Source organism: Oryzias latipes, chromosome 17 (genome assembly GCF_002234675.1).
Source record: "Oryzias latipes chromosome 17, ASM223467v1".
NCBI classification, from domain to species: Eukaryota; Metazoa; Chordata; class Actinopteri; order Beloniformes; family Adrianichthyidae; genus Oryzias; species Oryzias latipes.
The window spans coordinates 4,313,109-4,335,489 of record NC_019875.2 but is presented as its reverse complement, the minus strand read 5'-3'; the positions used below and the strand labels follow the sequence as shown (position 1 = coordinate 4,335,489).

General features: G+C 43.4%; 3 protein-coding genes across 6 annotated transcripts in view; 1 reads left to right on the top strand and 2 right to left on the bottom strand.

The window, feature by feature from the left end:
* Positions 1-3,314, bottom strand: part of zfyve9 (zinc finger FYVE-type containing 9) — a 37,556-nt gene extending 34,242 nt beyond the window's left edge. For all 4 annotated transcript variants that reach the window (XM_023964789.1, XM_023964788.1, XM_023964791.1 and 1 more), the window contains exon 1: positions 3,077-3,314. The gene's annotated coding sequence lies outside the window, so the exon portion shown is untranslated. The remainder of the gene's footprint in view (positions 1-3,076) is intronic.
* A 3,400-nt stretch (positions 3,315-6,714) lies between these two features.
* btf3l4 (basic transcription factor 3 like 4) lies at positions 6,715-12,967 on the bottom strand. Its single transcript, XM_023964799.1, has 6 exons — positions 12,624-12,967; positions 11,855-11,920; positions 10,725-10,838; positions 8,242-8,443; positions 7,151-7,213; positions 6,715-7,065 (listed from the first exon to the last, which is right to left on the bottom strand). Exons 2-6 carry the CDS (start codon positions 11,906-11,908, stop codon positions 7,019-7,021), a joined length of 480 nt encoding a protein of 159 aa, XP_023820567.1. The 5' UTR covers positions 11,909-11,920; positions 12,624-12,967; the 3' UTR covers positions 6,715-7,018.
* Positions 12,968-13,059: 92 nt separating this feature from the next.
* On the top strand, positions 13,060-22,372 carry txndc12 (thioredoxin domain containing 12). The gene is made up of 7 exons (XM_004078606.4): positions 13,060-13,332; positions 14,514-14,574; positions 14,701-14,753; positions 15,864-15,937; positions 16,011-16,080; positions 21,308-21,391; positions 21,464-22,372. The coding sequence occupies exons 1-7, from the start codon at positions 13,233-13,235 to the stop codon at positions 21,541-21,543; spliced, it is 522 nt and encodes a 173-aa protein (XP_004078654.1). The 5' UTR covers positions 13,060-13,232; the 3' UTR covers positions 21,544-22,372.
* The last annotated feature ends 9 nt before the right edge of the window (positions 22,373-22,381 follow it).

Here is a 22,381-nt window from a genome sequence, read left to right as displayed (position 1 = left end):
TTAATCCAACAACCTGTTTTTTAGATCCCATCCCTAAATCACTTTTTAAATCATTTTACTGGTCTTTTGAGAGTGAGATTTTAAATATCATGAACTCCTCTCTACAGACGGGTATTTTTCCTGCTGCCTTTAAAACGGCAGTGGTGAAACCGTAACTCAAGAAAAACTAATTTAGACCCTTCAGTTGTCAATAACTACAGACCTGTGTCCAACTTGCCATTTTTAACCCTTGTGCTAACCTAGGCACTTTAACATTGTTGGGAGTTGGGTCATCTAGACCCACTAGACAGTGCTCTGAACCTTTTTTCTTCAATGATTTGTGATCTTCACTGGTGTCCATGGATTACATGAAATCTTTCCACCTTTATCCACCTTTGTCATGGTAGGGAGAACATGTTAATGTAAAGGTGGGGTCATCTAAGATAGCACAAGGGTTAAGCAAGGTTTTAGAGAAACTTGTTTTTATTCAGCTGAATGAGTTTCTCTTAAAAAACAACATTTTTTAGATAAACCAGTCTGGTTTTAGAACGAACCACAGTACAGAGACAGCCTTCTTTTAAATCATTGATGATGTCAGGTGTGCCTTGGATTCAGGTCAGATCTCAGTACTAGTTCTGTTAGATCTAAGTGCAGCTTTTGATACCGTTGATCACCGGATCCTTGTAAACAGACTTAAAAGTCTTGGCCTTTCAGGGACTGATCTCAAGTGGTTTGAATCTTATCTCATGGAGAGAAACTTTATGGTAAGCATGGACACATACCTTTCTGGGGTCCATGAAATTATTTGTGGTGTGCCTCAAGGTTCCATCCTTGGCCCCTTGCTTTTTAACATTTACATGCTTCCACAAGGAAATGTCATCAGAAGCCACAACATCAGCTTTCATAGCTATGCTGATGATACCTAGCTGTACATAGTTATGTCTCCTGATGACACAAGACCAATAGAAGCACTTTTTAACTGTATTTTAGATGTAAAATTATGGATGGCAAATAACTTTCTGCAGCTCCACCAGGAAAAAAATGAAATTTTAGTTATTGGTCCTGAAGTTAAGAAAGAGAAACAGTTTCTGAAGTTAAAAGAAATTTCATTAAGCCATTCAGAAACAGTCAATAAACTGGGTATTATTTTCAACTCTAAGCTTACTTTTATCCCACAAACAAAACAGGTGGTTAAAACTGTTTTTTATCATCTCAGAAATCTGGATAGGCCCACTGCTCTTTCTTGCTAATATGGAGATGCTAATGCATGCTTTTATCATGAGTAAAATTGACTACTGCAAAGCCCTGCTTGCTGGTCTTCCAAAAACCAACATTAGGAACCTTCAACTTCTCCAGAATTCTGCTGCACGAGTTCTCACCAAGACCAGGAGGCGGGCTCACATCACCCCAATTTTAAAATCCCTGCATTGGCTCCCCAATCCCCTTCAGGATTGATTTTAAGATTCTCCTAACCGTTTTTAAATGTCTTAACGGTCTTGCGCATTCTTATTTATCCAATCTTTTAGTAAAGTATAAACCCTCGCGGACCCTGAGATCCTCTGGCACAGGTCTGTTAACCATTCTGACTGTAAAACCCAAAACCTACGGAGAAGCATCTTTTCAACACTATGGCCCCCGTTTATGGAACAGTCTGCCAGAGGACCTGAGAGCCGCAGAGAGCATTGACGTTTATAAGAAAAGGCTAAAGAACCATCTGTTTAACCTGGCTTTTACCTAGTTTTTTACCACCACTATTTATTTATTTATTTGTTTGTTTGATTTATTTATTTTTATGTATCCATTTTATCTTGTTTTATGAACTTACACTAGATTTTAATGCATTATTTTAATTTGAATGTACCTTATTTCAATGTTTTATCGTTTATTGCTTTTATCAATAAGTTTATTTTTTCATTCTGTTTTTCATTTTATTTATTTTTTCGGTGCTTCCTCAGTTGAACCTCTCCCTGTGGGTCGGCTGCTGTTTCAGCCACTGCGGCTCTGGATGGGGACCTGGGTCACCTCTTGGCTGTGGGGGAGCGGTCCCCGCCTGTGATGCTACACTTTAATGCAGACTCCTTTCTGGGTTTTTTTGTGTGTTTTTTTTTCTTTTTCTTTAACTTTTCATAAAATCCAGTAAACCCAGCAAATTAAATGTATTAATGAAAATGTTAGTTATTAGGAAGCAGCTGTTGGTTTGTTGCGGGGTCTGGAATCATCAGCGGTGAGTCTAAGCCCCGCCCCTCTACCTGTTCACAGCCACTGCAACTGCGAGTTGGTTTCCCCCGCGCGCGCGCTGCTCCAGAGTGTTCTCCACTCCAAAAACTGTCATCCCAGCAGCACGCAGACACATGTCATTATAACTTCACGTGGAAATGAGCGCGCGCGGCGGGTGGGATGTGGTTTTTGTTTGTTTTTCGGGGAGCTCGTGCCCCCGGCGACTGCCCACATTGCCCACAGGAGAACTGCCACTGCAGATGGGTGACCGTTGGCGAGGCTTATGCAACATGAGGAGGCACGGAGGCTCCAGCCTGCAGGCCGAGCAACAGCCCGGGAGGAGCAGCTGCTCCTCAACTTAGCGGGACTGCTAGTGAGACGAAAAGCTCCACCAAGTCCGGCAGAACGTGTAACGCCGCACTGGTGTTACATAATCCCGGCAGCGGGGGGCAAAGCGGCGGGCTTCAACCCCCGGGGGTCCAGCGGGCGCTCGTGCGCAGTGACGGACGCGGGGCGCTGCTCCGGCGGTTCAGCCCGCCGTCACTGACTCGGTGTCTCCGCTTCACCGAGTGCGACGCCGGTCACGACGGGTTGAGCGCTCAAAGTCTGCGCGTCCCGGCCGCCGCTCCGTCTGCGGTGGAGTTAGCGACAGCTGGAATTCACGCAGCGCGTTGTATGATTCACGCAGAATCCCGCGTTACCGTTACGAAACGTTCGGAGGGGGTCGCGCACGTTCGGGGGCAGGAGCGGCGGTCAAACGCCGCGGCGGACCCGCACGTCCACTGCCCGCCTTCGGGAATACCGCTGCAATGGCGGTGCGGAGCGTTACGGGAGCAACAGAGCTGCGAAATGTCACCCGAAAACAAATGCAGCAACTCACCGGAGGAATCCTCATCTTCACGCCCGTCCCCCGCGAGACTCCCCGTCACTCCGGAGAAGCCATACATACATCCGAGCCTTTCGGGGCGTTTCCGAGGGATTCCCCGTCAGAGGCTTCGCCGCCGCCGGTCTCTGATGTTTAGAGCCGAAAAGTAGAGCCTGTAGTCCGCCGTAGTTGTGAGGCAGCACTCCAGACTCCCTCCCCCATGGTTTAATGCTGGAAAATACGGATGAAGGAAAGGCAAGCTCAATGGAAGCACCTGACTTCCGGAACACATTTCAAAATAAAATCCCTCAGAAAATCTGAGAAGAACTGTACACTGTAACATCTTAAACTTGCTTTATAATAAAAAAGAAAGCAAATTATTACTTTTAAGTAGTTTTTGTTTTATTGCTATTACCCTTAGCAAGAACCAAAAGCCTGATTAAAAAAACTAAAATTTATGGAACCTATTTAAAACAATAAAGTTCCACTCTGTTTATCTTTTGATTCATTTTCTAAGCGTCTTTAATGGTCTTTTAATTATGTAGCAGTCAGTGACTGCAAGGACCATATTGTTTTTGTAGTTGGAAAGGTTTCGGCGCCTTTGAGCAAAAATGTAACCCCCGCCGCATACTCGAAAAGTCACCAAAATATGACTTTGGGAGTTAAAGTTTTGAAATCATTATGGGACAGCCACACAACCTATGGCTTGGCGGCTATTTTGTGGCAAACTCTGAGAATCACCGTTTTTTGTGTTTTTTCATAATATGGGAAAACGACACTTTTGTTTGAGCAATTTTGACGAAATCACACAAATATGCCACCAGCTCGAGTTTACAGAAGTTTCGTTGACCTTTGACTTTGGGAAAAGGCAGCTATCTTGAATTTAATTTAATTTACTTCCAGATACAAGCAAAAACTCTTCCTAGGGATTTTTAATTAATTGTCTCTTAATCGTCTCGGCATCAATGGCAAGGTACTGTGGAGAAAATGTTGGAATTCTGTGGCAGCTGGTGTAGCAGAAAAAGGGATTCAACAATGCCACCCCGGGACACCCAGAGGCGCTTCAACCCAGGCGCACAGATTACTTTTCAAAATGAGGCCAAGACGTGGTACCAGTTTGAACACAATTTTATTAACACTAAAATTAAAAACAAGGGACTCCATCACACTGGTGGGGGAGAAATCGGGGAAGAGACCCTTCGAGGGCCGAGGCTTATCAACGGAGCGCTGGGCCGACCCACGTGGAGGAGATTGGCAACCAAAAAAATTAAAAAGGTACCGGTAGCTTTGTTGGTGGAAATACCATGTCAGAGCTCTTATTTTCCAGGCGACACATCGTGTTTCCGGTGTGGTAGCAGCTTGTCACGTGCAGCTTGACGCAGTTCCGGCCGCTCCGTCCAGCCAGCCTCTGCTCCCGCCGCTGCAGCAGAGCGGCCGGTGGGCCGGCCTGGAGGCGCTGATCCCCGGGGCGGGTCCGCGGATCCGTCCTGCTGCTCACAGCCAAAATGGCTCAGCCTTCTCAAGTAACCGTACCGGAGCTCCCAGCAGCAAACCCACGCGGAGTAAAGGCTTCTTCAAAATAATGCAATTCAGTTCATGAACGTATCCAAGACTCTAAATCAGCTTTATTTTGTCACTGCAGTTTAGATTTTAATCGCATTTAAACAAAGTTCCTCAAGCGTTTAAGTATGACATTAGAATGTTGAAGTTGCAGGCCTACTTCTTTACAAATGTCGCAGGTGAAACCTGATATTTTTTTGCATCCCGTGCAGAATTAAAACAAATGCAGCTGCTGGCGGGTTTTTAGTCATTAACTGAATCTTAAAGATCTCGTCAAAACTGGTAGGAGCCACACAAAGTTAATTATTCCAAAGACAGAAGATGGTCTGTTGACGGAGTTCCTTCTAATGAACATATTTATGATTAAACTCATTCTTGAAAGTAATCATCAGAATTTATTTGTGCACATTAGACGACATTAACATTTCCCTTGAAAACTTTGTTAAACAGCTGCTGTCCTTTACTGTCTCCGCTGTTTCCTGTTGTACCCCACAACGAATTCGTTTATTTCAAAATAATAATAATACACAGATATAAAGTAAAAAAGATAGTTGGTCACAAATTGAATGGGAAATAAAAGTAGATATAGAAATACACATTCTAGAACAGGGATGGGCAGCTCCAGGCCTCAAGGGCCGGTGTGTCTGCATGAGTTCCAGATTTCCAGCCTGATTACCTGGTTCAGGTGTGTCCAGCCAATCAGAACGTGTCAGAGCAGGGAATGCTGGGAAAAATGCCGCCCACCCCTGTCCTAGAGCCATCTGTGCTTTGCATGATTGTTGTGATGCCTTCAGTCCTGACCCAAAGTTCTGCTCCGACCCGCATCGTCGACCATTCTGCTGTGCTGACGTTTGTCCATCGAGTGTGAGGTCCTCTGTGAGGTTCTCTGTGAGGACGGCGGTCGCTGGATGTGCATAGAAACAGCAGGATTCTGGTTTACATGGGGTCACGGGGTCACAGCCTGTCCTGGACCAGGGCAGGGTACACACTGTACAGGTCACCAGTCTGTCACAGGGCCACACACACACTCACACACACACAAAGGCAACCCTGATTTTGTTCTGTGAGAGGCAGTAAGTGTGTCCGGATTTGGCCCAACAGGGATTAGAACCGGGGCTTCCTCCCCGTCAGCGAACCACTGCTGCACTGTGCTGCCCTCACATGATATATTCATAGGTCATTATTTTATTTCTTCGTTTGAAGCTGGACATTTCCTGTTTTGTTTTTAAGTATTTGATAAATACTTTAAAATGTTTGAGTGAGAAAAAACATCAAAGTTACAAAATCCCTGAACAGTTTTTTCTGAATTTTGTACTAATGCATATTTATTCAAAGGATAGAGGACCAGAATGAAAATGAGACATTTGGAACATTTGGCTGTGAAACCATTAAAGAAATTAAATAAATGCTTTTTTTTTAAATCAAAATGTATTAAAAAAAAAAAAGCCAAAGCAAGTATAAACAAAGTGATAGTGTGTAAAAACAACATAATTCTTTTGAAAAATACACAAACTATGAACAAAGGTTATTTCAATCATGATAATCTTTTCAGAGACTTTAATATAAACTCTGAAGCTGTTTAACTTTTTCAGATTTTTGCAGTAATAAAATAAAAATGAACTATTCTCATTTTAAAATGTTTTTAAAGTGTTAAAAAAGACAGAATGTTAATATTTTAGGTGAAACAGCAATGATGTTTCAAAAATTAATTTTAAAGACTAATGAAAACAGCGTTTTGGCATAAAATTAGAATTAAACGTTTTGAAAACGGATCAAAAGATGATCAGAGTGGAACCTTTGAAGTATTGATAGATCCATTTTTCACACAAACCCATTTGAGGAATAAAAAACTTCCGCTGAGTCATATTTCGACTGAAATGGCTTATTTTTATTCTTTATTTCCACTGAATTTCATGAACATATTTTTCCTGTTCCCTCTTTCACCTTAACCAGACCACAAAGATCATTTAACTGACAGTCCAAGAATGTACCGGTAGTTTTTCTTTACGTCTCCTCATTTGTAGTCTTTGAAAATAAAACGTTGTGCTTTATTTCAAGCATCAAAACCCGGGTAGACAAGAACGACCAGCAGGAAACATCAAAAACACTTGATTTTATTGATAATAGCTGATATAATGCTAAACAAACCATTCATTTTATGTGGAATTTCATAAAGAATCTCTTAAATACTAGCCATGTTGAGTCACATAAAGTGGTTTGAAGTTCCTTTGGGTGTGGAGTCGTCCAGGTTTCCATAAGATCAGCAGCTGCTGAAATCGAAGCTGCAGCAGGTGGACCCCCTCAGGTGAGGGGGCCGCACCGTCCACACCTCTCTCCTCACAAGCGGAGACGCCCTGTGCGAGTCCTCAACAGGTGGAGGGGAGGGGGCAGGCGGCATCAGTTTGCTTCATTTTTTGAGGCTTCATCAAAGTTCTCCACCAGATCTAAACAAAAATAAACAGAAAAACATATAAAAAAAATCAAACGCTGAAGGCAAAGGGTTTGATCCAAGCAGGACACCATCCATACCCGGTACGTCGTCGTCCTCCTCTTCTTCTGCATTTTCCTCTTTGACGGTCTTCATGTCCATCGCTGTAGAAACACGTTTTTAAAATTAACAAAACGATTGAGGCACGTTAGTTTATTTTACTAGGACGTAAAAACAACCAATCACAGCAGACAACACACATGTGATGTCATTAACACGGATCAGTCCATCATTCCAGTCCAATGTGTGGAAAGACTTTGAATAGTCATGTGACCATCCACTGTCTAGAATGTTCCCTTTGGATTCTCTGGATGTGGGAAAAACAACAGTGGGCTGAACTTCAGGAAACTAAAATGTGAATGGATTTGACATTCATTCTAGTTTACTTGTTTGTTTGGACACAGATTTCATTCACACTTGATGATCTGGAAGAAATCCAAGAATCTGGAAAACTTCCGGAATTTCTGTCTGAGTCTCACTGCTGGAAGTTTGGATGAAGATGATCTGGATCCATATTAGGTCAGAGGATCAGATCGTTCAAAACGACTAAGAATTGTATCAAATCCTTCAAATGAATCATTAAAGCCCTGAAATCTTCCTTCTTTAAACCCTTGTGCTGTCTTGTGGGGTCCAGATGACCCCATTCCTATTGTTAACGTGCCTCCGAGGCACGTTAACAATAGGAATGGGGTCATCTGGACCCCACAAGACAGCACAAGGGTTAATGAGACAATCACAGCTGTGGATAAGCTCCAGCTGTTCAGATACAGAACCTGCACAGAAGCCATGAAAGAAAGGTCGGCTCATTTTATCTCCTGTTGTGCAGTGAGCTGCAGTCACAGCTGCACCGTTTTCACGCCGTAGGCTGGTCTGCGCTACGACTCAATCGTGGATTCAGACTCGTCATTTTACAGACTACGGAGAGACACTCTACCACCTGGTCACCGAGCTATTTCTTATCCCCCACTGGTTAGAATTGTAATCAAGTGCTTGCACGTGAAGTTTGACTTTGTGGTCTCTGAATCTTTTTTTCCTTTGATCCAGTTTTGTAAACATTTAGATCGAGTCTCTCCTGGAAGGCCTGGTCTGTGTTTAGGTGCTGAGAGACGTGAAGCGTGTAGCGGGCGCTCACATTGCCGTGGGAACTGCTCGGCCAGCTTGCGCAGGCTGCTGAGGCTGTCGGCTCCCAGCTGGCTCAGGATGCCGGGGAGCATCTCCGTCAGCTGTTTGGTCTCCGCGTGGCCGGTGATGGCAAACGTGTTGGCGGACAAGGACGCCTGGACTTTGGGGTTGTTGAAGTGGATCACCGTCCCGTCATCCTTTATCATGTTCACCTGAGAGGAAGAGGAGCGCAGACATGCGTGTGAATCCCTGCAGGTCAGTGCACACCACACGCTTCTACAGTCCAAATCAAAAGTGACTCCTTTAACCTTTGGGAAGTGGACGGAGGCTCAGAGCGTCCAAATCCCCAGTTTTAAAAGCTCAATCCTGTCCTGACTGTTTCAAATGAGCGTAGAACACTATATACCAGATGTGACTTTACTTATGTTTTCATCTCAGAAGTGTGACACATCCATGACATTATTTCCGTGCGTTTACCTGCACGTCACACACCTGATGCACATTTGTTTAAGGTAACTGAATAGCGGCAGCGTTTGCTGGCAAAAAGTCTGGAATCAGCGCTTTTTCCTTATGAGTAAAATAGATCAGTAGGTTTCATGTTGCTGCTGCAAATCAAAGGCAGATTTTTTGGAAGTGACCAAGTAAGGGTTAATGGCCGACGAAGTGTGCATTATCACTTTTTAACGCGCGCCGTGAAAGCCTGAACCGTCCGATGCGAAGCGGAGGTGCGTTAAAAAGTAATAATGCACACTTTGAAGGCCATTAACCCGCTTATACTATGGTCACTTACAAAATAAATAAATAGTAACCAGTTTTTAGTCCTTAATTCTGTTTTCTTTTTTGCAATTTGGATCACTTTTCTCACAAAAAGTGGACTATTTGTTACGTGGTCGCGCCGCACCACCGCTGCAATCAAGATTCTGCGATATAAAGCGACATATATATGCTGATCTTTCTGATGGATTGAATAAAGCATCAGTTCATAGAGAAAGTTCTCCTCTTACTGCTTGTTTTTGTCCAGATGATGAAGATAAAGGTCGTTTTAAAGAAGCCGGCACAGTGATACAAAACATTTAAGCTAGGTGACCGGAACTTTTTTTTTTCACCGTGCGGTTATCCTGTGGTATATCACTTTTTAACGCACACCCAGCAGCCAATCATCCGAGTTTTCACCCGGACCGTGGTTTAAGGCAGTAGAACGTCTGTGAGGCCTTTTGTGTGTTTGGAGGGAACGCTCGGATGGTTTGAGATGAGCAGCTGTAGCTGTAGCTGTGATGTCATGACGGAGATGCTGCTCCGCCTTTGTGGAGCTGATCTCAGTCTAGCAAGTGCACTTCTACTCTATTTTGATCTATGTCTTTTTTAATTCTGTCAGTGTGCAGCACTTTTGCTCTGCGTGGACGATTGAAGGGCTTCATCAATAAAGTTTATGATGATGATGAAGCTTAGAAGAGCTCCGACAAAGCAGACGACATGCAAACGCTGCCTTCAGGTGGACAAAGCGAGGAATGACAGAGCAGCATGAGGTCATGTGGACAGAAACTGCTTTTCAGAATGAAACCAATCATTTATAAGACATTTTCTAGGCCCTGTATTTTTAGGCTCAAAGGTGTATAAAGTGCTCCCTGGATCACCTCTCATCGTCTTGCAGATTTGTTTCCTGCACTTTTGTTTGCAAGTTTAACAGTGCATTGTGTTCTGCTTCCTGATTGGCTGTAGGACACCGTCAACCAATCTCCTCCGTGTTGTGTATCTTGAACGGAATGTGTTCATTTTGCCCAATTTACGTTAATTTTCTTTTTTTGGTCTCTAATCCTGGACTAATTTTGTTGTGAAGGATTGAACTTTGAGAGTAAAAAAAAAAAGAGAAGAGTGTGAAAATGTCCAGTTTTCCAGCCTTTTAACTCCTACATTAAAGGAGTTGTAGACCAAAAAGTGAAGATCCTGGTGACGAGGCCGTGCGAGTTCAGCTGGAAAATGTTCATAATGGGTTTGTGTCTGTCTATCATTCTGAAACGCGTAACAAAAAAGACATTTGCAGCATTTTTTTGTTTGCCAACTTCCTAGTGTTTCTATATTTACCGTATATTTTCATTTAAGTGTAAAAGTAGAGTACGTTTAACATTTTTATGATTTTAATATTAACATAATTCAAACTTCTATCTCAGATTTTGTTTTCTTGTGTGGATTTTTGGTCCAGTGTGTTAATACTGTACGACAAAATGACAAAACAAATAAAAATAAAGCCACAGAGCTGAGGTTGTTAAAGGAATTGAGGTCAAACAAAACAAAGTGAACCGTTTTGAAGGTTAAATTCTTAATAGTCAATGATCCTCTGGACTTTTTTGACGGGATTTGGACGTAACTGAACGCTGAGACTCTAATATCCGACGACAAACCGCCCCGACCGCCTGCAGCTTTGCTCCGCTTTGAAACCGGAGCTGGACTGATGAAAGGCGGCGGCGGCGGCTCGCTCTTCTCACTCAGGCTCACCTCCTCTATTCCTGCGATGTTGTTCACCGCCAGTTTCTTCAGAGAGCCCTGCAGTTTCTTGTCATCCGCCGTCGCCGTCTTGTGAACGACCTTTTTCTTCCTGCGAGCGGTTCCCTGAGGGACAAAAAAAAAAAAAACGGGTGTTTGTGGAAAGAAAAGAAAAAAACAGATGAGAGAGTCGACTGAACCCAAATGTCAGAAGCAATTAAACACCGGGTCACGCCGTGTATCTCGCGTTTCTGCTTGTAATTTATTCATTTCAAAGCAACGGCTGTGATCTTCTAACAGGCAAAAGCTCGTCGAATTAAAGCAACAGTACACTTATTTTATCATATTATATTTATATATTTAATTAATATATTTGATATTTAAAGTTCATGCAAGACCAAAGCGTCTTGCATGAACTTTCTATGATAAATCTTTCCTACAAATAATCTATAACTTACGTCAATCATGTGATGATCCCAAATAAATGATAATAGTAATAATCAACATTTAATATTAACTGTAGTATTTAATCTGGTTTAAACTAAGATATTTGTCTACAATTATGTTTTTAGCTTTGACCCTCAGATGCAAACTTGCAGAATTGATTTGTTTGTTTTGTCTGAATTCTATAAATGTGCTCTGTTGCTGTGAATAAAGGACTGATTTGGTTAACTCTGTGGCGTCTATTGACGCAAATGTGCACCAAACTACTTCAGTTCCAAAAGTACTTTAATTTAGCAAAACACAAGTGACTTTTCCCATAACTGGAAATAAATTCAGGCATCAATGGGTTAAAAAAAAAAACCACAACACTTAAATTGTTTTTTTGTTTTGGCTCAAACAAAATTATTAAAATTAACTTTATTCAACCCGGTAAGGAAATTAAGTTGTAGTAGCAGGATAAAATAAAAATGTAGGGATTATGTACATTTAGTTGGCTTTTAAGTGGTGGCACATAGCTGTGAACAAACCCACAGGGGCCTCAGATGAAGGGGCCAAAAACAGAAACAAAGAGAAAACGCTGAGGTCAGCAGCAGCGACCCCACAAATGCTGAAAAACCCGTTGCACTCCAAAATGAGCCACAGAGGAGACCATAACAGGAAAAAAACTCAACAGCAGAGAAAATGCTGGAAGCCATTACCTTTCCTCCTATTCGGACTTGGGCCTGAAGCTTGGCGAGCTTTTCCTGATTCATAGTGTTCTGGTTCTTCCAAAAGAAACACAACAAATGTCGTTATTCTCAGTCTGGATGTGCAGATATGGAGACAAGATTATGAGATCATCATCACTGTCAGGACAGTTTTTATTATTTGGCAAAATACAGTTAGCTATGAATCTTATGCAGTCACTTTAAATGACATCAGACATGTCTGATGTCATTTAAAAAAAAGTAGCTTAAACTCATAAGGATTTGTGTTTGAATTTAATGGATTTAACTTAATTTAAAAAAGTTCACATAACACCACGTCAACTCACAATCAATCCAAATATAAAGTAAATAAATTGGAATTTGGTGATCCGTCAAACAGTCTAACCCTGAGAGTTTTCCTACAGGCTCGCTGAAGGGGCTGCACGATCATGTGAAGCTAAACCACACCGAGTTATTAGGCAACAACCACCGTTATTCCGATTCTACCAGTAACAAACAATACAAATAGAACACCAGACGGCCGGGTCGTCTAGATTATCGATGCTGGAGACTGTTGTAAGGCGACTATCAAAAATAAAAGATGATTATTTTGAACACGAGTGGAGCTAATCGGGTTGCTAAAACGCCAGGCTATCTGAGCTAATGCTAGCATTGCAGCAAAGTAACGCTCCATCCAAAGTGGGTTCATGACTACACTGTTAGCTTACAGCTACTTTAGACCATTTAGATGTTTACAAGCAATGCAATGAATTCAATTTACCTGAGCACGAAGAAAATATGTAGGTTCCGTTGAACTTCTCTTGCTACAAAAGGAGCAGTGAGGCTTACAGAAGCATCGACGAGTTTACGGCATTAAGGAATCACTTCCGCTTTGAGTTTTCACAATAAAATCCTTAAGTGTTAAGATTCGGGAATCTTTTGAAGAATCGTTAAGTAATTGTACAATTATTTAGTGACAAAAGTAATACAAGTGCATATAGTTTTCTTAAAACAGCATACAGGCTAAACGATTGTGATGATTATTGCAGATTGGGGCTTTTAAATGCACGTTTCTGCTTTTGTTTCCTGTCTCCGGCCGACGTTTTGCTGTCTGCCTTGACTAATGGGGCACATCGGCGGAGCACGCGGTCGTGTGGATATGATGTCACGTGACCCAGGCCTCAAAATGGCAAGAGGAATCTGTCGACCAATAGGAAGCCACTCGCGCACATGCGCGTGCGCGTGTGTACGCAACGTTCGGCTTGAAAATCACCCTGCACGGGCTTTAATTTTGAAAAGCAGCCGTTGAACGTCCGGGTCGAAAGTTGTGAACCAGCACTGCCATTATATCACCCTGTAGCCGCAGACGTGAGGAAGAAAGCCGCGGAAAATGCAGCCGTCCTCGGTGAACATGGCCGCTTTCACGCTGCTGAAGGTCCTGGTGTGTCTGTGCGGGCTCCACGGTCTGGTGGACGGCGCCAGCGGCAGAGGTGAGTCCGACGGGGGCGCGCTTGCGGCGCAGACGCCGGGGAGTAGTAACGCCGTTCCCGCAAGAAGAGGAGAGCCACCTGTCTGTCTGTCTTTGTGCCCGCATCCTGAAGCGCTAAGCCCGCATCCTGTTGACTGCTTCACGCGCTGCTTCCTTCTTAGACTTCACAAGTTGTTCTTCTGCTGGTTCAAAGATCTCACCGTTTGCCCAGTGTTTGTGTTCATTTTTATCCAAAATAATCATAGTAAAAGTTGGTGATCTGAATGGATTTCAGGGAATGTCAGTAAAATTTTTGAAGGACTTTATGCATGAACTGTAACGAACTTAACACTTCTTCTTCAGTGCTTTTGTTGTGCATTTACTGAACTTGTGTGCACATGATGATGATTTGGTCCAAAGATGTTTTGGAAACAGCCAAACTGATGCAGAACAGGATGCATCCTGTGGTTTATGTGTGTGTAAATGAAACTGGGCTCAAATATGAACCACACTAACAGGGAATTCAGCGCCTTTAGTGATGCTGAGCAGGTTGCAGAACTTAACAAGGTAGGTAGGTGTAAAATAAGGAAATAATGAAAGCTCCACTTTAAAGAAAGTTGTGTCTTTACAGCTGCTTTCAAACAAGACAGAATAACATGATAAACATTATGCTGATGGGAATAGAAAAAGCTAAAAAAAAAAAAAGGACTGAATTTGTTATCGGGTCACAGCGTGCTCTTTATCCCGTGGACCTTGAGCTTGGAGTAAACAGTTGATGCTGAAAGGATTCAGACGATAAATTCAGTGAGCTTTTCTCTAAATGGGATTATCTTTCGCTGCTGACATTGTTTGAAAATGTGAAGACAGTCTGACCTCAGGCTGGCCTCGCCTTAGATGCATGTTTAAAATAAATAAAAGTCAAAGTCGTCTGCTAAGGAAACAGATATTTCCTGCTGAGCTGGTGATGGCATCCTGAAGGAAAACAAAGTGGGTTGAGATGGAAAATGTGCTCATTTGTACCAAGTATGTAATCTTAGAAAACAAGTGAAATGACAGGAGTGAACGCTCAGCTAGTATCTGAATCCATCCCAGATGGAAGACATGTCATTCTGTTTGCCACAGTTTCCTCTCAGGTCTTTGTCCTGCTGGGAGGAAAACCGTTTCAAACACTTTGCTGCAGTGTTTTGCCCGTTTCTCCTGCAGGTTTTGGAGACAACATCCACTGGAGGACGCTGGAGGATGCCAAGAAAGAAGCTGAGGCCAGGTGAGCTGCAGCGCTCCCAGTCCCTAACCCGTGTCTGCGTTTCCGCTGAAGGTTGACATCCATGGTGTCGCTGTCTTCAGGCTCCAGTGGGACCTCTGTTCACTTTTCATGTGGTTGTTTTAACAGCGGGCTGCCCGTCATGGTCATCATCCACAAGACCTGGTGTGGAGCCTGCAAAGGTAACAGACGGCTCAAATGTGTCCGATTTAAATGCGTTTCATGCTTAACGTGGCCTTTACAAAACGCTGAAGTTCTTCTCAAGAGTAATGGATTACTTTCGTGTCATACCAAAGTATTTTGGGGCTTTCCTAATGATTTTTTATTAGTATTTCCTTCAGTGCATGTCAAAACTTCCTTCAGAGATCCAGACTTTTATTTTAATGTTCTCAAAAGTGTCTAGTTTTTTTTTACAAGGCCAAAATCTGCCTTTCTGTTACAGTAGTCATGGTAACCGTCTTTATGAGGTCGAATGCTTGTTTCTGTCTTTGAGGACACAAAGTTCTGATCAGTCTCTCTTTTTTACAAAAAAAAAAATATTTTTATGGACTAAACTTAAGCTGTTACCAAAAATCTATATTATCTTACAAGCATCCGGTACTCTTCCATCCAAATGTGAGACACTTTTCAAGTTCTTTACAAAGTCATTGAAAAGTAATACATGAGTTATGTAAGGTATTCTGTAAAGTATGCTAAGTAAGGGATTACTTTGAACAATAACAAGTAATCAGTAATGAATCACAGATTGTAAGGAAGTTGCAGAACACAGCTGACCAATCAGAAGAGTTTCAGTTTCTTCTGTTTACTGTTAAAAAAACGTCTAATTTAGTTGATTTATTCAAACTAAAAACTCAAAGCAAACGGAGACGTGAATGAATTTATGAAAGTTCTCTGCTGATTTTGTCAATTCTGACTGTTTATTGAAGAAAACATGAATATTTCAGTTTGATTCTCTGAAAAAGCCTTTGCTTTAGGTTTCTAGAGTAATAAACTCGTCAGGGGAGCTTGGCTGTTGAACTCATCAGGATAAAAACGACAGATAACCGACATCTAGTTAATCATTGGATATTTGTTAAATAAAAAAAGTGCTGTCCACACCAGATTAACCGTAAAAAGAATAAGTAAAATGATCGAAAAAGATTATAAAACAGATGCTTTTCTGTAAATGCAGAAGGGTTTAGGAAGGAGGCAAGAATCAAATGCTTTTATTTTGAAAAGTCAGTCATGAGGAAGGTTGGTGTAACTATAGAATGATGCACCAGCTTTGTTTCTTTAACTGTTTTCCCTTTTAGCACTGAAACCCAAATTTGCTGAATCCAAGGAAATCTCTGAGCTGGCTCACAACTTCATAATGGTCAACCTGGAGGTGAGCGTTTGTTTGTTTGTTTGTTGTTCAGTTCTGGCACATGTAGTTGGTCACCGAGGATTTCAATCCACAGGATGAAGAGGAGCCGAAGGATGAAGCTTTCAGCCCGGATGGCGGATACATTCCTCGGATTCTTTTCCTCGGTATGAGGGGGGGTCTTTCACATCCAGAGATGTCCAGAGGCGTTTGCAGGCTGTTCTGCAGCTGCGAACGCCTCTGGACGGTCGGCCGTCACGCTGGGACTTTACGCCTGCGGCTGCTTGTTTGCTGCGGCTGTCGTAATGCTTCAGAACGATAAAGGGAATGTTCTGTCTCTCTGTCCTGTTGAGGTATTTGTTTGTGGACTGGCTGAAAGGCAGGGGTCTCAAACTCGCGGCCCGCGGCCTATTTGCAGCCCCCAAGATGATATTTTGCGGCCCCCGCCTCGATATGAAAGTTTAATGTTAATGCGGCCCGCCAGTCTGTATGAATGACACCTTTTCAGTGTTCGCGGAGCTGACAACCAACCAATCATAGTGGGGTAAATGACTCTTGGGGGCGGGACATTGACCGGGCTTGAAAGCAGGAAAACATTTAAGACAAGAAACCTGACAGCCCCCTCCCCGAACCACATTAAGGAGTTCCTTGCTTTCCTTTTTAGAACGTATTTATTCGCTCGTAATTTTCTAAATCCATGCAGCGGTTGCTGAACTTGTTTCTGGGTCGCATGGACCCAGAGGAGGGTTATGGTTAAGGTTAGGCGCGCGGCGGCGTTCAACGCAACAAACGGGTGTCTGCGGAGAAAAAGGTCCCACACGTACATGCGTGACACCTAAGCGGGCTCTAAAATTAAACACGTGCGAGAAAACAACACGATCTAGTCTCAGACACACTGAAAATACGTGTGACGTGTGAAAATGCAACGGTAGACGTGTTTGAGATGAAACAGCGCCGCGCCTGGATGTTGGGGAGACCAGGTGCGCACGCGGGGGGGGGGTAGGCGAATCTGCAGTGAGACTGAAGGAGGACAGGAAGTTGGAGTTATCCATAAATTTCAATGTAGTTTTAATCTGCCTCTCCCCTTAGTATGATCTGTTATTATATCTTTTATATTGATTTTAATGTTTTGTAATGTATGTAGCCTTTTTTTCAATCAATTGGTATTTTAAATGATTTGAATTGATCACTTAACTACAAAAACCGTCAGGACACTTTTCCCACAATGCATTGTTTTGTAGTCAATTGGCGGCTTGCAGTCAGTACAGTATTGCATTTCCAGCTGCGTTCGCTCAGGTTGGGCCCTTGCTGCTCCCGCCCCTTTCCTCCTGATATTTTTGTGATGATTGACAGGTGATGTTGGAGGAGAAGCAGAAACATCCGTCACACACCAGGTGATCTGTTGCCGCGTTTCGTCCACCTGAGTGATCTCAAACAGGCTTATTGTGCATCTTGGCTGCACATATTTAGTGTCACCAACATGAATGTCCATCCATTTTTTATAAAAATATAGGAGTGTCTGACCGGCTGCTCTACAATAACTTGTGACCGGAGTTTAAATGTGCAAAAGGTCATAAGATAGAAAATCCAAAAATGGTTACTGAATTTTCGGACCGGAGAAAGGTAGTTTGCCATCTCTGGGTGGGTGGAGTGTCCTTGCCCCAGGTGGAGGAGTTTAAATATCTTGGGGTCTTGTTCACAAGTGAGGGAAGACCGGAGCGTGAGATTGACAGGCGGATCGGAGCGGCGTCCGTAGTTATGCGGTTGCTCTATCGGTCCATCGTGGTGAAGAGAGCTGAGCCGAAAAGCAAAGCTCTCAATTTACCGGTCGATCTACGTTCCAATACTCACCTATGGTCATGAGCTATGGGTCATGACCGAAAGAACGAGGTCCCGAACACAAGCGGCTGAAATGAGCTTCCTCTGTAGGGTGGCTGGGCGCTCCCTTAGAGATAGGGTGAGAAGCTCTGTCACCCGCGAAGAGCTCGGAGTAGAACCGCTTCTCCTCCACATCGAAAGGAGCCAGTTGAGGTGGCTCGGGCATCTAGTCCGGATGCCCCCTGGACGCCTCCCTGGAGAGGTGTTCCGGGCATGTCCCACTGGGCGGAGGCCCCGGGGAAGACCCAGGACACGCTGGAGAGACTACGTCTCTCGGCTGGCCTGGGAACGCCTTGGGGTCCCCCCAGAGGAGCTGGAGGAAGTGGCTGGGGCGAGGGAAGTCTGGGCATCTCTGCTTAGACTGCTGCCCCCGCGACCCGGTCCCGGATAAGCGGAGGAAGATGGATGGATGGTTACTGAATTTTGTTTCTCCTTTACTGATTTGTGGTTTAAAGAGTAAACTTAAAAAAAAAAACAAATTCTACACGGACTCAGAATTGGGAGCACATCCTCTCTGACGTCTCCACCCTCAATTTCAATAAGTCCAGTCCAGACTTAATGAAAATCATCTTCATCCACACTGAGGGTCTCAGTTTGGGAGGAAGTGCTGCCAAGTGTCCATCAGTGAGAAGAAGACAAGAGAAGCCGTGTTCAGAAGAACCATTGATGGATTTACAGAACTGTAGAATTTAAGTCTTCTTTAGTGTTTAATAGTTAGAATTCAACAGTGTTAACTGAACTGTGTTAATAAGGATGTTTAAATGAGAAAACAGCAGATATAGAAGACTAAATGAACATAAATGAATTACTGATTTGTTTACATATTGATTTTTTTATTTATTTACGTATTTTATTTGAATGAGAGTTTATAAGTACATTTTGTACAGAAAACAGTTAATAATAGAGTATAGTAATGGTATAGTACATGTTCCATACAAATTTATTGGCTCTCAGACACTCACTAGTTGCGTGTTTGTGTGCGTTTAAGTTGCGGCCCTCCCTCAGCTAGACCCCACCTTCAGTGGCCCTCAGGTAAATTGAGTTTGAGACCCCTGCCGTAAGGCGTCAGACCAAACACGAAGACGACCGCAAAGGGGGCTGGAGCCGATGGCGTCTTTATGTCAGGGTGGATCCACAGGTTGCAGGAACGTCCTGATCAGTACAGACCGGGGATCTGGAACCTTTAAGAGCCATTTGGTCCCCGTTTCATGTTGAAGATCAACAGATTTAATTCATGTTTTTGTGACCATTAAGCTTTATTTATTCTTTAAAATACATTTGTTTACATAAAAATAGCAACTTAAACTTCTTTCAGTTTTGTCAGCAGCACATACAAGCTCCTTTCAAAATAAAATACAGCATGTATCAAGATAAGATCTTCCTGCTGCTGCAGATTTACAAACATTAAGAAGGGGGGGAAGCCAAATCAAACATGGCATTTTTTTAACGTCACATATGAACAGTAGATAAAACTTTTTACCATCATTTTGCTCAGCTAAATGACGAAAAAAATCTAAACAGAAATGACAAATTAACCAAAAGACTTTCGCCAACAGTAAAACTAACCCCACCCTGTTATGTATTCACAGCTTTGGTCAATGCCAAAGTGCTACACTGAAGATAAAAGATGTGGGTCGAGGGCCTCAGGTTGCAGACCCCTGGTACAGACAGTTTTCAAGTAAAAGAGGATCAAAACTCTTGGAAGTCTCCCTCCAAGAAAAAGACAAACCCAACGTTCAATCAGTGCTGTTTTTACACCCAGAAGAGTAGCTGTAGTGCAGTTTAGACACTGGACCACACAGAAAAACGCAGAAATGGTCCGGCTGCACATGCAGAAACACAGATGGCGTTCTATGAACGGACGGATACAAGTTCAACGACAGTAGCAGAAGACGCCTACAGCTGTTGTCGCTTGATCAGACCACTGGTTCACTGAGGAGCTCCTTCAGTCAGAGACTTTGACACCTTGCTGCAGGAAGGAGCGCTTTCACAGATCGTCCTGTGAGCTATAAGACTGTAGAACACCCGAGGGACATTAGACAAGAGTTATTTTTCATCGTTTAACGCTTGTGCTATCTTGTGGGGTCATCTGGACCCCACAGGACAGTGCTCTAAACAAGCCGATACCTGTCCTGCGGGGTCCAGATGACCCCACTCCCATTGTTAACGTGCCTCCAAGGTTGGGAGTGGGGTCATATGGACCCCACAAGATAGCACAAGGGTTAGTCCAGGGGTCGGGAACCTTTTTGGCCGAGAGAGCCATAAACGCCACATATTTTTAAAAGTAATTTCGAAAGAGCCATACAATAATGTAGTTTCCCTTTCCCACACTGAGGCACGGGCCCTAACTTCTTTTAAGGTTCTTTATTCTGGTTATTGTAGACCGCAACAAATGACGTATAATTAGTTCAGCAACTCCTGAATCTCTCCCGCCGAGACGAGACGAGAGCGCTTCTCCCAACTTTATATTCGCCTGTTCCCGCGTCAGCCCTCCCATTTTCCTTATTCGGCCCATAGCTGAACCCCATTGGTCCAAATTACCTAACAACAGGCTGAGCGACAGAACTGAGGGCCAATCAGATCTCTGCATGATGCGTTCATTGAACTCCAGAACTTTTAACGCGGCCCAACAGCCACGTTAAACTCAGTCCGCAACAATATGTTTAAAACTAAATATACAAATGAATGTGTGCATTTGATGTAATTTCAACATTTTTAAAGTACAATAAGTCTGTGGATTCTTTTTAATAACATCGTTATGCTGTTGCTAATAAATGATGAGTATTTCTCGTGGTAGTTTTGCTGATGGTCTAGTCTGGTTGATACGTGGTGAGTTTCTGCTTCGTTCAGGCGTTGAGACTTTAAACGTGATCTTAGGTCTGAATGTTCTGTAGATGTGACAAAGACTGCTCACATGCAGACGGGGAGCCAAACACACACTCACACGCCACAGTGAGTGACGGGCAGCGGGTTTTACGTTTTTACCATCCCTGCGCGATTCACCTGCTGACGGTCCCCACAACCCCCCACCCTCTGCATTCTCCCTCACACATCCCGTCTCCGCTACTGCGCGCCTCTGGCATCTTGCCAGAGAAGAACTGGACTAATGATAAAAAAGTATAATTAAAGATTTGTCTGCCAGCCACATGCGACCATCAAAAGAGCCATATATGGATCGTGAGCCATAGGTTCCCGACCCCTGGGTTAAACGATGAAAAATAATTCTTGTCTAACGTCTACAGTCTTATAGCTCACAGGAAGATCTGTGAAAGCGCCCCTTCCTGCAGTAACGTTTCCCTTCAATGATTTGTGATCTTCACTGGTGTCCATGGATTACATGAAATCTTTCCACCTTTATCCACCTTTGTCATGGTAGGGAGAACACTTCTATGTAAGGGTGGGGTCATCTAAGATAGCACAAGGGTTAAACCTTTCTTAACGATGTAACCTGGCTGGACGAACGAGTCTTCACAGATAAATGTCCGGCGTCTGCTTTGACTCTTGTGTTCTCCGCAGACCCCAGTGGAAAGGTCCGTCCCGAAATCGTGAACAAAAATGGCAACCCCAACTACAAGTACTTCTACAGCAATGCAGAGCACGGTAAGAGCCCCGTCTATCTGTGTCTTCTGCCCTGTGAATGCGAGGAAATGCTCAAAACTCCTCCCTCTGCAGTTCTGAGCGGCATGAAGGAGGCGGAGGAGAAGCTGACAGGCGACGCCTACAAGCGGGGTCACACGGGAGATGAGCTGTAGCTGAGCGGGCGCCTCCTCCAGGCTTCAAGGGCTATTCTTCCTCCAGCTGACCCTGAGCTTCGGCCCTCCATCACCCGGCGGGCTCCGACTCGCCGACCGAACCAAGTCCACCTTTGGGTGCTCCAGTATTTCTTTGGTCTTTTCTGCAGCTGTTTCTTCTCATCCTGCCATTTTTAAAATCAAGGTGTTTTGTTTTTTTCATGCTTTACCTCATGTCTGTAGAGGATTTCACCCTCAACCTACCATTAACTCAACCTTAACATCGAACAACCAATAGTTTGGGTTTTTATATTTTTGTTTAATGGATTTCCTTTTTTGACAGTTTTTACAAAGGGGAAAGTCCTGATAATTTGTCAGTTTTGATAGTTTTTCCTCGAATAACTTGTAAGTCCAGCTGCTCCTTCAGCTTCATGCTGCTCAGTTCCAAAGAGGATGTCAAGTTTGGGCTTAAAGAGGAAGTTGAACGGTCAGTTATGTACATTTCAGTTGCTTTCCTCTCGAATGCAGGCGGACACAGTAGAGGTTTAAGCATTTTATGTCAAGAATTGCTCCTTTAATTTTAAGGATTCTCGTTTTCACTCTTGCATCTCCAGATAAATCGTTCTTCCAACGATCCTCTACAGTATTTTAACTACATTTGGGATATTTTCTTTTACGGTTCTTGTCCTGTGGTTAATATTCACCCCCCAGTCCCGCCGATCCTTTCCTTTCTGCACGCCAGCGGTCTCTGGTTTTTCTAACTGGCCTCTGCAAACAGGGGATGGGAGTTGTGTTGATGTATTTTTTACATGTACACAGCAGAGTGTGCAAATAAAGTTTGTGGTACAGAGTTTGAGTC

Bases quoted from the DNA above. Each gene is read 5' to 3' on its own strand.
- btf3l4 (XM_023964799.1), bottom strand. From the start codon at position 11,908: ATGAATCAGGAAAAGCTCGCCAAGCTTCAGGCCCAAGTCCGAATAGGA. The intron at 10,839-11,854 runs GTAATGGCTTCC...TTTGTCCCTCAG, and splicing joins AAGTCCGAATAGGAGGAAAG to GGAACCGCTCGCAGGAAGAA. The intron at 7,214-8,241 runs GTGAGCGCCCGC...GTGTTTCTACAG, and splicing joins CGAGCAGTTCCCACGGCAAT to CGATGGACATGAAGACCGTC.
- txndc12 (XM_004078606.4), top strand. From the start codon at position 13,233: ATGCAGCCGTCCTCGGTGAACATGGCCGCTTTCACGCTGCTGAAGGTC. The intron at 14,575-14,700 runs GTGAGCTGCAGC...TTGTTTTAACAG, and splicing joins AAGAAAGAAGCTGAGGCCAG to CGGGCTGCCCGTCATGGTCA. The intron at 21,392-21,463 runs GTAAGAGCCCCG...CTCCCTCTGCAG, and splicing joins CTACAGCAATGCAGAGCACG to TTCTGAGCGGCATGAAGGAG.